The 20,000-nt window shown below is 42.3% G+C and overlaps 3 protein-coding genes across 4 annotated transcripts in view; 2 read left to right on the top strand and 1 right to left on the bottom strand.

The window, feature by feature from the left end:
- The window catches only part of emid1 (EMI domain containing 1), a 44,733-nt gene extending 37,771 nt beyond the window's left edge, over nucleotides 1–6,962 (top strand). The window contains exons 11-16 of one of the 2 annotated variants that reach the window (XM_030791641.1): nucleotides 1,048–1,100; nucleotides 1,204–1,266; nucleotides 1,431–1,475; nucleotides 1,992–2,036; nucleotides 5,372–5,462; nucleotides 6,395–6,962. In XM_030791641.1, coding sequence (XP_030647501.1) covers nucleotides 1,048–1,100; nucleotides 1,204–1,266; nucleotides 1,431–1,475; nucleotides 1,992–2,036; nucleotides 5,372–5,462; nucleotides 6,395–6,546 — 449 coding nt within the window. In that variant the 3' untranslated portion in view covers nucleotides 6,547–6,962. Of the gene's footprint in view, nucleotides 1–1,047; nucleotides 1,101–1,203; nucleotides 1,267–1,430; nucleotides 1,476–1,991; nucleotides 2,037–5,056; nucleotides 5,142–5,371; nucleotides 5,463–6,394 lie in introns of both variants that reach the window. The other variant, XM_030791642.1, reaches the window with a different exon arrangement.
- Nucleotides 6,963–8,714: 1,752 nt separating this feature from the next.
- rhbdd3 (rhomboid domain containing 3) lies at nucleotides 8,715–10,471 on the bottom strand. The gene is made up of 5 exons (XM_030792043.1): nucleotides 10,309–10,471; nucleotides 9,825–10,208; nucleotides 9,540–9,669; nucleotides 9,144–9,404; nucleotides 8,715–8,874 (listed from the first exon to the last, which is right to left on the bottom strand). The coding sequence occupies exons 1-5, from the start codon at nucleotides 10,469–10,471 to the stop codon at nucleotides 8,715–8,717; spliced, it is 1,098 nt and encodes a 365-aa protein (XP_030647903.1).
- Nucleotides 10,472–15,615: 5,144 nt separating this feature from the next.
- gas2l1 (growth arrest-specific 2 like 1) overlaps nucleotides 15,616–20,000 on the top strand; it is a 20,941-nt gene continuing 16,556 nt past the window's right edge. The window contains exon 1 of the mRNA XM_030792048.1: nucleotides 15,616–16,284. Within this exon, the coding sequence (XP_030647908.1) occupies nucleotides 15,616–16,284 (669 nt within the window). The remainder of the gene's footprint in view (nucleotides 16,285–20,000) is intronic.

Raw genomic sequence — 20,000 nt, 5'->3', positions numbered from 1 at the left:
CACTAATAATGCAGGAATCGCATACAATGGGCTCTGCTGTTCCAGTACATGTCATACATCAGAGAAAACATTAATCTTCACAGATGCTGTATAAAAACACTTGGCCATTTGCAATGGGAGTACTCAGTTTCACTGCATCTCAAGGATCTGGATTTGAGCCCAGAATTTTTTGTATGCGTGTGTGTGTGTGTGTGTGTGTGTGGGATTATACCCCCCCCCCCCCTCAGTCCAATTCCTGTTGTGCACCACCAGAGCTCAACCTAATTACTGTTTGATACATCAGCATGCAGTTTCACTCTCTTAATTCGTCCTCTGTACCTCTCTACCCTCTGTTCTCCTCAGCCAATGATGTGAGTCACTAGTCTTAGCCTTACAAGAACAGGATAGTTAGTTGTGATCAGCGTTTAAACGACAGACTGCTCTGTTTACGCAGTTTCTTGTTTTTCTTCATTCTGTCGTTCTTATAGATCCAAACATTTAGTTTGGACATTGAAAGTGGATAGTTGCTTTTTTTTTTTAAGTATGTATGCTATAGCTCTAGCTGCTGCGCTCTTTCTAATAGTGTTGATGCTAAACTTTAAAATACCCCCCCCCCCCCAAAAAAATGCAAGGCAGTCCAATCCAGCTCCTGTCACAACACTGGACTATTACTTTAAAGCTGGAGGAATGTTCATAAACACTGGAAGACTTTTAATGCAGCCAAAATGCTCTTTAATCTGATGTCAGTTTTACTTCTTTTGAGCCAAGAGCTCGCAGTCGTTGGATCATTGTACTGTTTTATTTTAGAACAGATATCACACATGGTGTTGGTCTGTGTGACATTCTGAACTATTTGAGTCTTTTGTTGCTGAGTGTATTTTGACGTCTTGGTCCTCTGTCGAACAAAAACGATGTTCTTTAATCTGTTTTACTGTCTTGGGTTCAGGTGTCTTTGTCAGTTGTTGTTGTTGCTGCTGTTGTTGTTGTTGTTGTTGTTGTTGTTGTTGTTGTTTTGAGGGTGTAGTTCTAATGTTACTTTAACGTTGGGTTTCTGTGTGGTTCTTACAGGTCCACCAGGACCACAGGGCCCAATCGGACCAGCTGGACCTCCAGGACAGAGTGTAAGACAAAAGCAAAACCAGAATGGGAGGTGCTACAGTACCTACACTGGGATTGAGATTACGTGCATACGTGATGTACACGATCCTTTTCTTTGTCTCACAGGGAAAGCCAGGGACACCAGGTTTACCGGGCCCCGTGGGACCCAAGGGAGAGCGAGGGGAAAGAGTGAGTAACCGTGTTCACAACAAACCACAACACGACCGCGACACCACCACAGCCGTGACATAACCACAACCACAATCACAACACTGCCACAAATCAACTGCTGTCATTCCTTTACATGTAAGTTAACACTGATCTCTTAACATTATCTGACTGTGAACTTGCAGGGTCCGCTGGGTTATCCAGGAGAGAGGGGCTTTAAAGGAGAGATGGTAAGATCTTCTGGGCTTGTTCGATTCCAGCATTAGTAATCTCTTGCCTCTGAGCCCAGGAATCAAACTGTGAATCACTGCAGTTAACTGGACGTTGTTCATACATACAACCCAATCAGAGTTTTGGAGCGAATGTCATTCTCACAGAGAGCAGCAATGTGAAACTCTTATAAAAATGGTAACAGTCTCTCCCCTCAGAACTACTAGTTTGTTCTGTTCAGAAAAAAAAAAAGACCTGATACACTCTACTGTGTCATTATTGCTGTTCTTTGGCATAGAACTGGCTGGCTTAAGCGGATATGACTGCATTGACAGATCACTGACAGATGTAATAACTCATCACTGATTGTGAAAGAGAGGCTCGTAACTCCTAAAAACAGTGCAATGGCCAACAGGCACCAATTAAAACCTGCCTTTTTGTTATTCCTCCCTGAATGGCAAAATATGCATAATTTCTGATTTATGGTTCCAGGCAGATTGATCTTCTTATCCTTTGTGGTCACTGTTTCTCCTCAGGGCGCACCAGGACCTAAGGGCGAGCCCGGAGAGAAAGGTTTGCCGGTAAGCATATGACATCCGGAACCCCTTTGGTAATGTAGTTTGGGTTCAGGCCAGAGAAATCAAACGCTGAGTCAAAGGATACTCTGGCCATGTCATTTATTCTGTCTGTGGCTTTTTACTGATATCCAGTGCAAACAGTGCAAAAAATAACGTTATTTTTGAATGACCTGTTTTCTTTTGCTGCCATGTTATGCTAGAGTGATTTCAACGTAAGGGATTTCCGTCCTATTATGCGATTACCACAGTTGCCGTGATCATCATCTCATGCAAATTTCATGTTTTAACATGTTGGAACCTTTGGTGGAGTTTCCATGGCAAACACCTGCTATATTCAGACTCAATAACTCTGGCTACCCTGGAGGTTTAATTAACTGATGTCAAGAAATAGTCCAATGAAAACTCCACTGAACTTTGTCCAAAAAAAAAAAAAGGTCATTTTCTTACTCACTGTACTCACTTTTCACTCATTGTTTTGAGTTGTTTTTTACATAATCTGTTACTTTAAACAATGTGCAATTTTATTTGTTTATTTGTTTTTCATTTATGATCATCTGTCTATCATGTTCATGCTGTTTTTGTTGTTGTTTTTGCTGTTTGTTTGGTGGTGGGGTGCTGCCTCCGAGTGTTTCCCCTGTGTGACCCCGGCGTCCTGTCTGACTTTTCTGCTACCCACTGTCTCCATGGTTACCTACCACAGTCACAGTCATGGCCTCAATCTCGGCCTCCATTTCTATATGTTCACATACACACGACACACACAAGCTTGGTGGTATTTCTCATTGAGACGACTTGTCAAACCATGACAGCTCAAATCAACACTTTTATTTTATGCGTATCCAAAACAAAGGATGGTCCAAAAAGAAGGTCTCTTTTCCTATTGGACAGTCATGCTTTGTGAAATACCAAGTCCCTCTGGTCACCATTGTCAAGCAAAGTTTTCATTCACACAAAACATCAATAGACTTTAAAGTGCCAGAAAGAGGCTTCCCTTGAACCTGGCCAGAGATGCAATAGGTGTGTGTGTATGTGTGTGTGTGTGTATGTGTCAGAACACTTTATGTGTAGTTGTTGTGGGGACAGTGTTGATGGATTGGTGTTGGGTTGTGTTCAGGTTGGGGTGGGTGTGTGGGGTGGATACAGCTATCCCCCGGTATCCCAGAGTGCACGTCTGCATGATTTGTCCATCCCCTAACCGTCCTACTGCTTGTGATTTGCCTGTAATCTTGTGTTTAACCCTCAATTTAATCAGCAAAAATTTAGAGGGGGGGGGGGGGGGGGGGGGGCAGCTCCCATTGCGGAATGCCCTGTGTGAACCCAGTACCCCTCTTTTACCCTACCGGTAATCCCAATGGGACTCAACCAGCCACCGAAACTCTTTCTTGTCCCCTCACGCGACCCCATAGGAACTCGTTATTCTGCAAAATGTTCCTAGTTTTACAGTGGTCTGAATTATGAGTTCACACTGAACCTGCAGATGTTAGCGCATTACAGGCCACTGGTGGGCCATTCATCACAAGACTCAGATAATTCATGATACCAAAAAAAAACCCCTTCTCCGCAGGTTCCTCAAGAGACCCAAAAATGCCATTAGTTTTCTCTCTGTCATTGGGTGGGAGTCTTGCCCTGCCCAGACTCCATTTATCAGAGGGATTTTCTATCTCAGCACTTTTTCTCACACTTTGGGGGTGGGTGGGGAGGGTGTCTTTGTCTTGCATGTTTTATTTGGTCCCTCCTTAGACCTTCACTCCCGAAGGCACTAACTTATGCATAACCGTAACCTGTTTTTTCAGCGTGAGCAGTCATTAGTAATTTCTCTGACTTGCGTATGTTACTGAACTTTTTATGCTTGAGTCTCTTGGTTTTTGCTGTTGTTTAAAAGACATGTTTGATGTATGTTGGACGTGATGAGTCGGTTCCAAGGGGATGCCTCACAAACCCATGCGTTCATTTAAATTGGGTCAGTTGTGGAAAAATCAAAAGCCCTTTGCTCTAAGTGATATCTTGTATAGAATAAGTACAGTACCTGTAAACGCAAAACTACTGAGACTACACTAGTTTGTCTCTTCTCATTCAGTTACTTAAGTGAGGGGACAGTCATTGTTCTAGAAGGTTTCAAGGTATGCAGGCCTTTGTTTTGCTTACACACCTGCAAACCAACACACTCTTAATTTCCCTCTCCACTGTAGACCAGTCTACCTTCAGGACAAAGATTCAGAGGGACGTATTGCAAAAGTTCAAAGTACCTTCTTTGGCGGGAAAAAGTTTCCCCCTGTTAAACGTGCTTGGCACAAACAGCGAGTGTTTCCTCTTTAAAAGGCTTTGGCGTTATTAATATGGACCAGATTTCTGTGTGTCGCGTGGAAAGAAAGATGGGAATCCACCGTTACAGGCCCCTAAAGGAAGTTTAAATGGCCTCGGGTTTGTGTGTGTCCCCTTTACGTTCATATGGAGACGAGCAGTCATGAGACCTCATTTAACTAGTGGGTCACGCGGCCTTATTGACATGAATGTCCATAAAGATGCTCATATATGTTTTACAGCCAGGTTATGTCTACAGATACTCTTTCCGTGCTTCTACACACGACTCCAAAAAATAAGCTCTTTGGTCTTTGTGGTCATTGTGCCTGCTCACCTCTAAATGAAGTCTGGTTTTGATTGTGTTTGCTGGGAATGTATATAGCATGTTGAAAACTAAAATGACAGAGATCTGATTTGTTTTTCTTTTTTTTTTCTGTAAAATTGGGAAATTTAATGGCCATGCATGCTGTTTTGACAAGCCTGGTCTTACAGCATGACCACAGAAGAACAAAACCAAACCAAACCAAAAAAAAAAAAAAAAGTAGAGAAACAGATGATGGGTGGGGTAGTTTGCAGGGGTTCCAGGGTTGGGAGTTTGTTTTGGACTGAGTTTAACCCTCTAACTGCTGTTATGGATTGACCGAGAGAATGACTTTGCACCTTGGCGAATGCTTTGATTGGCTTGTGCCCCGTTACTATGACGGCTGTATCTATCTTCACAGGGGGACGGGATACACCAAATACGTGAGGCCCTGAAGATCTTAGCCGAGAGGGTTTTAATCCTCGAGACTATGATCGGTATCCACGGTGAGTAGGAGGACCTCAGGTTTAGACTTGGAACAAAGGTCCAAAGTCAATAGGGGATGTGTTTTTGACCCCTCCTCCTTGATTTGCCATGTGACATGAGGGGCAGAGAGGTCAGGACAGAGGTCAAAAACTCAGGGGTCACAAACTCAGGGGCTGAGCTCCCCCCTGACCAGCGTCACAATCCGTACCTCACTCCCCCTGACCTTGTTGCTGCTGTCGGTCTCCAATAGGACGTTAGTGTGCAGATGTTAAAAGACCTGCAGGCTGACTTAGAGCTACTGGCCCGCAGGGTACAGCTGCTGGAGGCAATCATCTGGCCAGGTAACCCTCCCTCACCTCCCAGAAACACCTTCCCCCTGCAGGTACCGCTACCAGTATACCTGTAGGTAACTCGCTTGCCCCTCAGAGAACATGCTCACATCTAATAGCTTCAAACTTAAAAGTAGTAACACTTTATATTCAAATGCAAATAAAACTTGCACGTCAGCAGGTGTACGTCAACACTTCTTGACCACCCAGGTAACTGTCCCTAACCTTCAGGTAACGTTCCTGTGCCTGCAGCTTATGCACATCCCTTTCAGATAATGGTCTGCAACCTTTATTTCAACAGTCCCACACCCACAGGCAACTCTCCCATGCCTACAGTTTGTAGGGCTTCCCCTTGAAGTGACATTCTCAAATTCACAGGTGGTAATAATCCCATATCTGTAGGTAAAACTTCAACACCCAACTTCCAGGTTGTAAGAGTCCTGGACCTATCCCCCCTCCACCTATAGTACACCACAGGATCAACTGACGCCCCTAACTTGCAGGATAAACTTCAAAACGTACTGATGGTAATAGGTACCTTACCTGTAATTACACTACCATGCTTTTTACATAAAGCTAACATTCACACTCACGCAGGCAAATTTCCTAAACTATACTTCTTGATCAGAATTTCAAGTAGAAACATTCTGTGCAAGTCAGCACCACCATCCCGATTCCCAAATACCTGTCAGACAGATCAATTACCAGTCTATGTACTCCCAGTGACATACTGTAGATTTATTATGAGCTTCGTACTTTGTTAAAAGTTAAAAAAAACACAGTCAGTTTCAGATGAAAAGCTTTGGCTTTGTTAGCTCCTCTTGCCTTAAACCGTTCATGAGAGAACCTTTATGTATTAAAACATGTTATGTAACCTGGAATGTTGGGCTGAAACACGCGAGAGTAGCGCAAACAGTTTGTAAATTCTTTTTTGTTTCCTGTAGAACCTGATCTAGGGTCAGGGGACGGTCTGTACGGCACGGTGACACCAGGGTTCTTTCGGGAAAAAAGAGCGGGTATCCAGCCCTACAGGAGCCTTTCACCTCCGCTTCCGGCAGACACCAAGAATCGGGGGAAATTGTCCTCGACCCCCTGAGGGATGAGAAGGTCGATGTGACCTGCTCTCTGGATTCCAGATTGTCTTGGAACAGACAACACCCTTTGCAAGCCCCAACATTACTCATTCCGCTTGATCTACTATGTCTTTTTTTAGGCCATACCATTGCATGAAGATGGGGGGGGGACACCTCAGGGAAGACCATCTGGTGCTGTAGAGATTAACTATCTCAAATGGGAAAAAAAGTCTCAGTTAGCCCCCTCCTCCTCTGCAAGGTGTATAAGCCCAGAGGTTCCTTACTCTCATTCCCAGCACTGCTATAGGACTTCTGTTGAATTGAAAGAAAATGACCTTGGGAAGAACTATTAAACCATATATATAGACGAATACAGCAATACAGTTCAATCACAAAATGACAACCATACTGAGAAAATGAACAGTTACGGGGAATTGTACTGGTGCTTTAATAACTGTAAAAAAAAAAAAAAAATTATGTGACATCATAAATGGTAGTGTTTTATTGAGAAGAAAAAAGTTAAAGTTAAAAAAAAAGAAAGAAAAAGAGAAAAAGATTATGAAACTCTGAAATTAAAAAAAAAAACACCATTATTAATCTAAGAAGTTGCTGCTTCTTTAAATGGAAGACATATAAAACTGCAGGAAATGTATATATGAAAATTAGCACATATTCAAACATACACAAGCTTTGAACACTTTTTTTTTTAATTACTAACTTAAATGAACAATTAAAATACTCTTTGCATTTAATGCACAATTAAGAAAAAAGTTCTTCTTTCAGAACAGAGACTTAAATATTGATAGTGAGAGACAACTGTACTGTTTTGTGGTCTTTATTCATTATTCTCACACGAACTGAATACAGAAAACTGTAGCAAAAGAGACTGCTCTCCCCCATTTATGATAATAATAAGTCATCAGAGTGTGACCAAGATTATAATCCACTCAACAGCCGCACAATAATCCCATTGCATCTCACTGCTTGCATGCAACAGTTTAGCTCTGTCAAATCCGGCTTTAAATATGAGACTAATACACACACACACGCGCGCGCGCGTGCCCACATATACACACACACAATGGATATGTTGCTCATTTGTATACACAGTTGCATGTGTGACAGTGTTTCAGGGATGTTGTTGGCTTGGGAAGCCAACGTTCGGCCAAACCTGACAATACGTGCACATGTAATGTAACAAGTAACATACAGGCATACACACACACACACACACACACACACACACACAAAATCTCTCTCTCTCTCTCTCTCTCTTACTCACTCTTTTTCGCTAACCCCTGGGGGATTGCAGAGACTGTATAATTAACTTGAATTTGTTGTTGACATTCTATCATGATTAAGTGCGTCTGTGGTAGGTTGATTGCCCTTCTTCGTTCAGAGTCTCTTTGATCGTTTTGTTTTGTCTTTACGATAATACTGCTGTTATTTAAAGATGATTACTAGCAGTTGTTTTACTTCATTCTGTACGCCATTTTACGTTATGTCACTTTACGTGCTGTTCTATTTTTGGCTTCTTTAGAATTGCTTGAAATTTGTCTTGGTAGCTTACAGAGTCTTCCAGATTGGTGGTAAAATAAATTCAATGTGTGTTTTTTTTTTTAACGTAGTCTGTGTTTCATTTGCTTCTTTGTAACTTTTTTTTTTTTTTTGAACGCGTGACCTAAAGCTCAACGTGATTGGTGTATTTATCTACTTCACATCATAAAACATTAACAATTGATATGAAGCTTTTTATTGCACAAAGTTTAAGTCTCATCACAGCTTTCGCATATAGCAGAGCTGCTTAGCCTTAGCCTTAAGAGCCTGTCAATTTTTGCCTTTTCCCGTTCTCTATAAGGCCCGATTTTCTTTCTGGAAAACAGGTGTGAACACTCCTCAGCCAAGGAGTAACATTTAAAACGTTAGCGAACACAGAAAGCAGATGGATTTGTGAAACTGAGGGCCCAATTTGAATAGTCTGGCCATTACAGCAACCTGATTCAGTTTCACCTTTAAGTACATTGAGTTATACATCCCCTTCCCACCCCCATCCCCCATAGTGAGTTGATATATTCTCCATATGTGATGTGTTTGGTACACGCTGCGAAAATGTCCATGGGAGGGTTAACTACCACCCAACCGCTATAATAATATAATAAATAAAAAAAGAAAAACAAATCCCTCCCTGTCTCTATGAGTTCAAGGATTTTCTCCCTTTGGAGGTCACCACCGCTTCTTCTCCAACCTGGTCATCAATCAACAGAGAAATAGCGCCATCTAGCTGACTGGTGGCTGCCAGTGCTACCACTGCTTTCTCTGTGGAGAAACCCATCTTCTCCAGCTGCTGTAGCCTGAGAGAGGAGACATACAGACATGGTTAAATGTATGGCTCTCAATTATGTTATAGTAAAAGCCCATCTAAAAATCTCAAATTTATGTATTAAGATGTATATTTAAATAGTTTATAGGTCAACGTATAGTGTGCTCAGCCTTGTGTGTGTGGATAATGTATTGACTGGATATATATTATGGTGACATACAATAACTGATATAGTCACTAATATATTTATAACGCTTATATACTACATACACATGTATATACAAATACACTGTAACTAACCTTAGAGAAGAGACTGAGGACTTGGGCACTTCTACTTTGTCTGCTGGGCCCTCAGGTGCGTCCTGCAATGAGGCCAATATTCCTGCCCTTAACATCTGCTCCTCCAGTAGCTGAGTATCTGATCCCATCATTGGCTCAGCCTGGTGCCACTGAGGCATCTGAGTTTGCCATGGTTGCAGGAGGGGTGAGGGGTCTTCAAAATATGGTCTGCTGGGAGGGTCAGTCTTTCCTATACGAGAAGACTCAGCCAACGTCTCAGATCTGTCACAGTCAAGAACAAGGAGACATTTACATAGGACAAGCAAAACATGACACTCAGAACGGCATCAGCTACTGATTCAGTTGAATGGGAAATACAGTTGTGATAAATGTGAGAGAGTCTTGTATTTGAATTACCTCTGAGCTGCGCTGATGTAGGTTGGTAACTGTGGTCTGGCACTAACAGATATGTAAGACCACGATGGCAAACAGTGACAAAGCCCCAAATTCTCAATCCGATGCAGAATCTCAATAACATCAGAGTTATCTTTGATTGAGACAGAAACTAAGGGAAATAATCTTATACAATACACGGCAACAAACCGTATCAATGCAGAATGAATGACAAGTTAATGTGATATAATTAGCCTATATCACTAGTGCGTTTAATGAAAGATACCACACTAGTAATTTAAAAGATACAGTTAAGTCCAAGGCAGATGGCATAGAAATGCAACAGCCCTGGAGCACCAGGAAGCACAAAGAGCTCGAGCAGCAAGAAGAACCAGGGTAGGAACCAGACGGGTATGTAGCGGAGGACACGCTTCTGTTTGACCAGTCGGCACTGGGCAGTAAATAGTGCCAGGTGGGTAGCCGAGTAGCCGCTGACACGGCTAGCTTCGTCTCCGGTGACGAAGAGGAACAAGGCATAAATAGGGGGAAGGAGTGTCGTGGAGAGGATTGACAAAGAGAGGAAAGCGAAAGTGCCCCAACGCCTTTCTTGGCACGGTCCAAACAACAGCAAGAGACCGGTGTTAAAGAGAAGTGAGGTCAGGTCTTCGTGGCTTATGCCGTAGAAAATCAAATCTGTAACGGAAAGTGGGAATGGTTTATATTTGAACCCGGTTATAATATACGAATGTATACCACTATATTAGTAACAATTAGCTGTTAGCTATTGGCTCACCATAAAACCTTGGAAATTCGCCTCCAGGTCCTAAACTGAGACTTGCTTGAATGCCACACAACCAGACAGATAGAATTAAGATTACCAAAAGTATCGTCCCACCGCAAAATCCTGGACGACTGGATCCGAACCAAAGCCATGCCGAGAACAGATTATCGAGCATTCTAAAAATACATGGATAAACAATCTACCTAACTATCATGGTCTAACTATAGATTTCTGTTACCATAGACCTATATGCTAACGTCATCGTATTCAGACACTAATAAAGCATATTGTCATACCATTAAGACGATACTAAGCAAACATTCCCATCAGAATAGTCATGCTGTGGGGCTATCTTCAATCTGTCACCGCAAACTAAATCTGCTTAATCTGCATTGGTTATTTGCTGTGCAATTATATCACTAGGCAGCGAACATTAAAATATTAAGCGCCCTATATAACTATACGATTAGCTTTGTTAGTAAAACTGCAGTTCACTTTGTACAATAAATCAGTCAAATCCAAACACCATGGTAATTACACTTGCAAAGTTCATGTATGTTTTCATTTCGAATGCTTCCGTTTCAGCCAGGTCCATTCGAGCAACTTGAAACAGGTGGGTTTCATTTTACCGAAATAAAATTACACAACAGATTAGTAAATATATGTGAGTAATTTTCGCGTGACGTCGTTTTCTTGTCTAGGGAATGTACCTGGGTTGTTCAAATAAACTACAACTATGGAAATGTTAAATATCTTTCATCTCAATTATTCTGTGCGCCCCGCTTACGTGTTCCCTTGGTACGGTTGTAGCTCTCAACGCACGCGATTTGCGGCCCATGCGTAACGTAATTCTGAATGAGATTTAAATCCTGAAGTTCTAGCATGGAAAGTACGATGATCTCTAAAAGGCAACAAATGGTTATGATTGGCTTCAGCGGTCCTTCTGCTTCTTGTTGTAAAAAGAAAAAAAAGGAAAAAACAAAACCTTGTTTTGTATCTATGTTTGTCTAAGAATTCCAGGGCGCAATACGAAGGAGTAAATTGACGCTCAGTCTTTTTTAGCGATGTATGCTTATGAGGTATTAGGAATCCGACTGATGCACTGATTGTAAGTCGCTTTGGCTAAAAGCGTCTGGTTATGCTAAATTGTAATTGTAATTGTAAAAATTAAAATGGTCATAACTCTATGTACATTATTAATATTAGTAGTAGTAGTAGTAGTAGTAGTAGTAAGAGTACTAGTAGTAGACTTAGTGGTAGTACTGTACCCCTTTTATTTTTATAGTAACAGATTCTTGGAAACAATCACATTCAAACGTTACTCTCGCTGCGTTTCATTTTTACGTAATACAAATATTCACCACAAGGTGTCACCCTAACAAAAAATGCTTTCAATATTGTATAATCAGTGCACAGTGCATAATTAGACTTGACTGAGCATTTGTGAAATGATGGCCTTTTTTTTTCAATAAGATGATGCCAACTTTCATCAGAGTATGACTAAGATGATCCTCCTGACAACCCCAGGGACAGGTGGAGAAAGAGAAAACGATTCATTACAGTTATATCGGAATGTGTGTTTTATACTTACGTGACAAACCAGTCATATTCCCAGGGCAATGACATGGAAGGCACACCTATGAGAAAAGCTAATTAAGCTGTGTGAGCAATCTTTTAATGAGAACATGTGACAACTTAATCCGCAATTGTAATATGACCCTACAATAATGTCATTGTGGATTTGCAGTTAAAAAAAACAAAAAAAACAAAACCTTGTGGATGGAAACTATGGTTCAAAGTTCACCAGCTTGAAACAGCAATAAAAGTAGAATATTCTCAAAACTATAAAGTCAAATCTGTAACCATATCATCTGTAAAGTGAGAGTGATGTAAGGTTTGTTGTGGTTGTTAGTCATGCCAATTGATTGTAAAGTTTTGTGACTAAACACACAGCTTGTCGGCGCATCTGTTGAGCATATGGCTCACATTCTTTAAGCCTCCTGATAATCAGACCATCTCTGGTTAACAGGAGAGGGTTGCGGGAGTGCGGTTAAGAATACCTGTTGAGTCGACTCCTCATATAATCCTTCTTAGGGTTCTATCTGATTTTAATTAGGTTTGACAAGCACATTGTGTGGTTTGCAGTCCAGGAATTGAACAGAAACTTGCAGTATAAGAATATTATTTTAAAAATATAACATTAAGCCTTTAAGCTCTCTCCTTCTCTCTCTCTGTCCCTGTGTGTTTTGTGCGTGTGTGTGTGAGAGAGAGAGAGAGAGAGAGAGAGAGAGAGAAAGAGAGAGAGAGATGGAGAGTAAGGGAGGAGACAGAGAGAGAGAGAAATTTACAGAGTGAGAGCAAGAGAGAGACAGAGAGAGTTAGAGGGTGAGAGAAAAGTAAGAGTGTGTGTGTGTGTGTGTGTGTGTGTGAGACAGAGAGAGAGAGAGAGAGACAGAGAGAGAGAGAGATTTTATCTTAAAATCAAACCTATGAAGTGGTTTTGCAGCAGCTAAGCAAAGTTTTAATGAAGGGCAAAGTGCCAGTTCCTAAATCCAGCTGTGTGCTTGTGCATGTGTAGGCTATGTGTGTGTGTGTGTGTATTCACTGTGGAGCTGATTCATTCGGGCTGAGTGAATGACCTCATCCTCTCCTTTGCGCTATGTCCTCCCCACTGTCTACAGCTCTTAAAGAAACAACCGACACATTTCAAATCAAAACAAGGACCCCTTTTCGAACCACCCCGCTGTTTTCATATTCGCACCACTATAGTCTGAACTGAATTGTTTACAGACATCATTACTGCTGGTAGACACACAGGGTGTGTGGTGTGTTGTCAGAGAGAGACCTCCAAAAAGTCCATTTGCAAGAGAACAAGACAGTTTCCATTTTTAGAAGAATGCTGTTAAAAGATTGCGTGAGAACAAACGAACATAAGTTAAGGAGAAAGACACTCAACTTGATTGCCTCCATTCCGTGAATGTCTCTGTGATGAATTTAATAAAATGTGTGGAGTGTTACAGGCAACATTTTGAAGGGAGAGAAGGATTTAGTAAAGATGGTATGTGGTCACGACACTTCCACTGTACGTGTCTGCTCATTCCCTTCAATTCTGTTCACACTTTTGGGATGAGGAAAATGTAACTGGACACCTGGGTCTCATTCTTAAGGATAAACCACGACTTCCCATCATGCTTAGGGGACATGTCGGTCACTGGTCCGGATTGAACAATTTGACTTGTATGCTTTTACATACGTCCCTGGACTATCTTCCTTGCGGGGACGTTAAGTGACTCACTGTTTGTCACCATAGTTTTTTAAGCGGAGTGGCGCCTTTGTTTATAATCGTTGATATTGTATCGATTTTTTAGTCGTTTGTCAACACTGAACTTCTCCGAACAGTTCTTTAAGTCTTTATTTGCTCTACGATCCGGCTTGAAGTTAACCCAGAGTTGAATGGATCAGCCCCAGTGGAGCCTCAGACAGACGGCTATACCCAGTAAGGACATTAAGGGATGACTTAGAAAGCGTGGGAAGGGGCAGACAAGAGACGCATCATTAGCGGAAGCTTAATGCGGTACATGAGCATTGGTGTCTGTGGAAATTACCCTCGTTACTATGACCGTGTTTTGTCATGTGCCCTTAGAGTGAATTAACTGAGAAAACGAAGAAATTACGGTTCCGTAATGTAGCTGTGGTATTTTGGTACAAGTCTTTTGTCCGCCCATTGAAGCGCGAAGAGAGGGGACGGTCTTCCAGTGACTGAGGGAAAGCACCTCTCGCAACACTCAAATCTGTAGGCTTCAAACTGAAACTGGACTCAAACAACAGCATTGATAACAATAGACTAGCGTTTCTCGAAAGGTGACTGAGCGTTACGTTTTATATAAACGATGGACTTTGATTTCAAAGATGACAGCAAACGAAGGGCTATTAAGGATATAGTCTAACTTTACATACAGTAGTCTGTCTTTGTCCCGTAAGCAACTTCTTAAATGACTCGACTCCAGATTTTTGTTTTGGAATACTTCGTGGCAGATTGGGGATCACAGTTGTTTGAAAAATATCTGGAACTGTAAAGGTAAGAAATATTTTCCTTAAGAGCATGTTCACAGTATGCCTTGCTTTAAAATAAGCGGCTTCACTGAACTCATCAAACGTCATGTTTGTCAAGGTGAGTAACCTATCATGTGATCTTTTTATTGAAATGACAACCTACAAACCCACCTTCCAGCGCTTGATTAAGAATGACTATCACACCTCAAATAAATGTTTACATATATTATAATCCAGTTCAAGAAAACACGGTACTTCCCTTGGGTCTCCACTGTTTGGTTATACAGTATGTTGAACCGATAGAGCTGGTGGTTTCAGAAAATCCCGATCGGTTTCGGGTACAGAGTTCAGATCAATCTGTTCAGTGTTGAATACCAGTTTTCTCATCTGTGAGTAAACAGTGGTTTGCGACTGCAAGAGATAATCATAACGACGGTAACATTGTTCTTTCTCGTCAGCTCTGTCAAGTGGTTTTCATTTGAGATCGTTAAACCTGCATAGATTAGAAATCGTTAAAACCTGCTTAGATTCAAATGTCGAATGCAAATTTCTCAAACGTTTCAACGCAACGGCCAGCATTAATTCGAGCCTTCCACGGGCATTTGAATTTTAAAGCTGAGAACGCACAGGGTTAAGTTTTTCTCGTCTTCCACTGACGCTTATCCCTTAGTAATGAGATAGCTTTCTGAAGCGCTCTGCCTAGTTAGAGCAGGTCAGCATGTTTAATCAGGAGACAGTAGGCTACAGCGAAACCAACTGCATCACAGCCCGACAATATTAGCATTTCACATGGCTACTATTTAGACTGTGTAGGCGTTTGTCCGTCCGTTCTCAAGGCAATTCTGAGTGATACGAAACGCGCGAGGAAGCCAAAGAGCGCATTGCATTTTAACTGCAGGGACAGGGATATGTAATGCTGTTAACTTGTCTCCACACTGATTGAGTGGTCATAACGGGTTTGCTCATTCCTTTCCACAGTTGGAGTGTGAGAAACCGCGATGTACTCTTTAAAGGAGGCGGACATCATTGCGCACACATCCGGAACAAGCGTCCATGCTCCACATCAACGTCGCGTGCCAGCTTGCTTTAGTGACAATAAAAGCATTTCAGCCATGGGCTTCGTTTGACACTCTGTACAAACATGATGTACCATGGCCGCTCATAAACGGTTAAGCAGTCATTCTGAGAGCTGTTTGTGGGTAAACATTCAGTGAGACGTTCGGATATCATTCAGTGCCTTTATTGATAACACGTATTTTCCACAACATGGCTGATCAGAGTAATATCCAATCGGCCGCCTCTAAGAGCATTCGACCGTTCAAATCAAGTGAGGAATACCTGTACGCTATGAAGGAGGACCTCGCTGAATGGCTAAACACCCTATACGACCTGGACATCGCTGCGGACACGTTTATGGAGAGCCTGGAGACGGGGTGTGCCCTGTGCCGGCATGCCAACAACGTGAACCGTGCCGCACAAGACTTCGCGGCGAGGTATCCGGACGCAGTGCAGTCGTTTCGGATGCCATCCAAGGATGTGCCCTTTCAGTCGAGGAACGTTATACCTGGTTCTTTCTTGGCACGGGACAACATATCGAACTTCATCGCATGGTGTCGACAGGAGCTGGGCATTAAAGATGTGTTGATGTTTGAGACCAACGACTTGGTGGAGAGATGCAACGAGAAGAACTTCGTTCTGTGCCTGTTGGAGGTGGCACGTCGGGGGGCTAAGTTCGGAATGTTGGCCCCGATGCTGATCCAACTGGAGGAGGAGATTGAGGAAGAGATTCGGGACCAGGAGAGCCTAGGCGAACCGAGCCCTCCGAGCAGGCAATTCAGCCGGAAAGACAGCATTAACGAACCGGACCCAGTCCTCGTCGCCAGTTGGCAACAGCAGAAAAGAGTACTGTGTGACATGCGCAACCTGGACGAATTGGTGAGTGAACAGTAACCCATCAGTCAGTGGGTAATCGAAAATATGGTAATAATGAGTAAATAAACATCTCAGTGTCCAATATGATAGGGTTTATTTATTGGTATCAAGTTTAGTTTGTGTCTTTTAGTAGGCCTGGATGAACTCTAGGTTCAAGAGCATGCAGAAAATACAGTGACAGCTTCACTCTAGAATTTTACTTAAGTATATTTCTTTTCCTGACTTTAACACTACACAATTCTCTTGTAAATCAGTTGCATAAGGTTTTACTCTCGGGACTGACATCACCTGGGACTCATACCATCCACCAGAGAAATGCGATTTGTTTTCGAAAGGCGCCTTGGTGAAACCATCCAAACAGCTGAGTCAGTGTAGCACTTAGCGGTAATTAAATTAGCATTGGGGAGGTACTGCACCAGGTAATATCACCTTGCCACAGTCAGGTGTGCTAACGTGTTTTAGGAAGGATTTGTAGTTAGGATTTTCATATGACAGCAGTGTGTGTCATGAGGCAAAGGTGGGAAGGTAAGGGTGTGTGTGTGTGTGTGTGTGTGTGTGTGAGAGTGTGTGTCAGTGAATCAGTCTGTCTCCCCTAATTTCAATTCCATGCATTCTTGGACACTCGCAAACAGCACTAGCAGCCCTGACATGTCTCACTTATGTCTTTCTGGGGTCAAAGATGAGGTGAGCCAGCGCTGACCCACATCACCCCTCAGAGACAGGGTCAGAGGTTAGGGGTCGAGGAAGAAACACAGGCAATCCCAAAAGTTTCATACTTGGGCTTGAAGTGGTGCACTTTACGTAACCACCACATAAAGTAAGCCATTAGGACACAGACTGGAAAAACAGGCAGTGTTTTACATATTGGCTCAATCAGTTGACCTTTGCTTTTTGTATTAGCTCATACAGAGAAATACAGATGCCCCGCTGAAGGAGGGTTATCTCTTTACAACCATTGACTGACTGCTTTTAAGATCTGATCTGAGAGATATAGGTTTATGAGACTCTTTCCATTTTTCCTTGATGACTCAGCATGAATCTGGAAACTCTTCAACTTGTGTGTGTGTGTGTGTGTGTGTGTGTGTGTGTGTGTGTGCGTGCGTGTGAGAGAGTGGGACGGTCAGTCTCTCTCCTCATAATGAACAAACACACACATGCACACACACACACACGCGCGCGCGCGAGCGAGCGTTGAGATTCAGAGTTTGTGTGCAGGTGTCACTGTGTTAATGTAGGTTCATGCTCTTTTACAGTTGTGTTCAGTAATTCAACAGCATCTCTTTGACTTCCCTGTATGACCCCACATTGTCGTCCACAAATACTGAAGGGAGTCCTGCTCCTGGAAGGCCATGCCCTCTCACGTTTGTCTTTTTCTTTTCTGGATCTGGTTCACCTAACCCTACCATTCAAAGCCTCCTTAGGACCCTGCCCACAGTGGAGAAAACCAGGACTCTTTCTTTGGGTCTGAGAGTGAGAATGAAAACTTATACATATGGAGATTTATCTCTTTCCATTCCCGCATTGCTCTCTGGTTTGAACTGCATGCATCAGCAATGGAATTATTTTTAGATGATAAGGGGAAAGGGGGCAGTAATTTGTAAAAGAAAATGCTGTTTCAACAGGGACTGTAGCACTTGGTACTGTAAATTACTCCTGCAAACTCAAAAAATATGCTTAAAGTCTGAATTTACTGAAAAATCCCTAGATGTCTGCAAAGCTATTCATAGGCCAGATGTAGTGTTAGATTAGATTTTTTTTTCCACTTCCCTTCTGGTTGATGACCTTGACAGTGAAGGTCAATGCCACTCTATATCCAATAGCTGATGTGACCCAATATAGCACAAACTGCCCTCATTCAGCTTCCAATATCACTGAGTTCCGCCACTGTGCCACTCTAAACCTGATTTAGGCTTGCCTCTCTCCCCCCCCCCCCCACCTCTCTTTCTATCTCTATCTCTCTTTCTGTGTGTCTGTCTCGTTTTAATAGAAATGCTATTCCTGTGTAATTATTGGGTGTCCCATTGTTCTGCTTCTCTGTTGACACATAAAGAGAGAGTGTTGTTTGTGTGTGTGTGTGTGTGTGTGTGTGTGTGCGCGTGCGTGTGTCAGTACATGGCCTATGCCACTGGTTAAGGTTTATATTATGTGTTTTGTGTCTATGTGTGTATGTCAGTTGTTTTGTTTTTCTCTTTGAATATATGGTGTACACTGAGGTGTGTGTGAGTATGTGACTCTTGCTGTTAGACATATGGAGTGTGTTGAGGTGTGTGTGTGTGTGTTTGTGTGTGTGTGCGCCACATATTTTCTGTGTAATATATGCATTGAGCATATGCACTGAGGATTGTCCGTAATTATCTTAGGATTGTCACCGTGTGTGTCCGTGCATGCGGTCTGCTCCACACATGGTGACCCAGCCATGGTATGTACTATATAGCGAGGAAGTTGCCTTGAGCTAAGAATAGCTGGCTATCTCAGAATAATCTAATAGTCACTATTTGGTTTTATGCCTCAGCAGAAAACAGCTGCATTTCAAAACACTCACACTTCACTGCCCTGTCTCTGCCCTGCGTTAGCATATCTGCCCCGTGTCCATGCTGCAGTGTAATTACACATCTATAACTCTTTTATAAATTCCTCTTCTTTCTTTTTTTCTTACCTTTTTCACACAGAGCTATCTGTCATCTTTTATTTGTAGCGCATGTTTGTTTTTGGACTTTGAGGCCAATGTTAAATTAAGCTTTTTATTACAGCCCCTTTCCCAGCAACTCGTCCCAGTACTCCCAGCAGAAACGATTTTGTGTAGTAGTTGAGACATTGAGTGCATTTAATAAAAAAAAAAAAAAGAAAAAGAAAAAGAAAAGAGAGGCATTTTCCAATGGGCGTTCAGCACTGCGGAGCAGAGACAAGTCAAAGCCCATTTCCTCCGATCAGATTTCGTACTCTGATATGTCCACTTTTATGTTCCTGTTTCCGTAAACTGAGTTGTCATGGATACAAAATCAAAACGTCTAAAGAGGGAGTTCGCATAAATGTTTGATTTAAAAGAAGCATTGACTATAACAGTCGTCACAGTATAATGAAACTTCAAAAAAAAAAATAGAATCAACCTACTTTACGGGAATTGCCGTACTTTAACCGAAAAAGAGATATTTTTGACTTGTATATAGTGGGATTGAATTTAGATAATCCTGTTAATCTGTATAAGGATGTGAGAGGTATGTTTCTGCTCACTATAGTTGCAGTCCTGTGTTTATTAGTGGACCTCAGTAAATCACTTTGTGTCTCATCGGGTCTCAATTGTGTTGTGTTACAGTGTCTTTCAGCTTGTTTTTGTGAGTCTCAGCATGTCTCGCTGAGTCTCAGGACATCTCAGTGTGTTTCAACCTGTTTCAGTGAGTCTCAGCGCGTAAAATCGAGTCTCGGTGTGTCTCACCCTGTCTCAGTATGTCTTGATGAGTCTTGATGAGTCTCAGCATATCTCAGCATGCTTCAACGTGTCTCAGAAAGCGAGTGTCTTTCAATGTCTTTTTTGCATCTCAAGGCTTGTCTCAGTCAGACTCCCTGAAAATCAAGACTAGAAGAGAAGTACAATAGAGATGTCCAGTATGGTGACCGTAGTGTAACTGTGGTTTCTTCCAGTAAAGCCCAGTTATAAATATGCCTCTGATCCACGCCTCTCATTGCCTCTCTGAGCCTGACTCACCACAGCTGCACTGACC

This window comes from Chanos chanos, chromosome 14 (genome assembly GCF_902362185.1).
Source record: "Chanos chanos chromosome 14, fChaCha1.1, whole genome shotgun sequence".
Classification (NCBI taxonomy): Eukaryota; Metazoa; Chordata; class Actinopteri; order Gonorynchiformes; family Chanidae; genus Chanos; species Chanos chanos.
The sequence above is the reverse complement of the archived record's forward strand: the minus strand, read 5'-3'. Positions and strand labels throughout refer to the sequence as shown.

What these genes read in the sequence shown, in the direction of transcription:
- rhbdd3 (XM_030792043.1), bottom strand. Translation starts at nt 10,471, where the DNA reads ATGCTCGATAATCTGTTCTCGGCATGGCTTTGGTTCGGATCCAGTCGT. An exon ending in CATCTGCCTTGGACTTAACT is followed by an intron (nt 9,670 to 9,824) that starts GTATCTTTTAAA and finishes TCTCAATCAAAG; the next exon opens with ATAACTCTGATGTTATTGAG. An exon ending in TACATCAGCGCAGCTCAGAG is followed by an intron (nt 9,405 to 9,539) that starts GTAATTCAAATA and finishes TGACTGTGACAG; the next exon opens with ATCTGAGACGTTGGCTGAGT.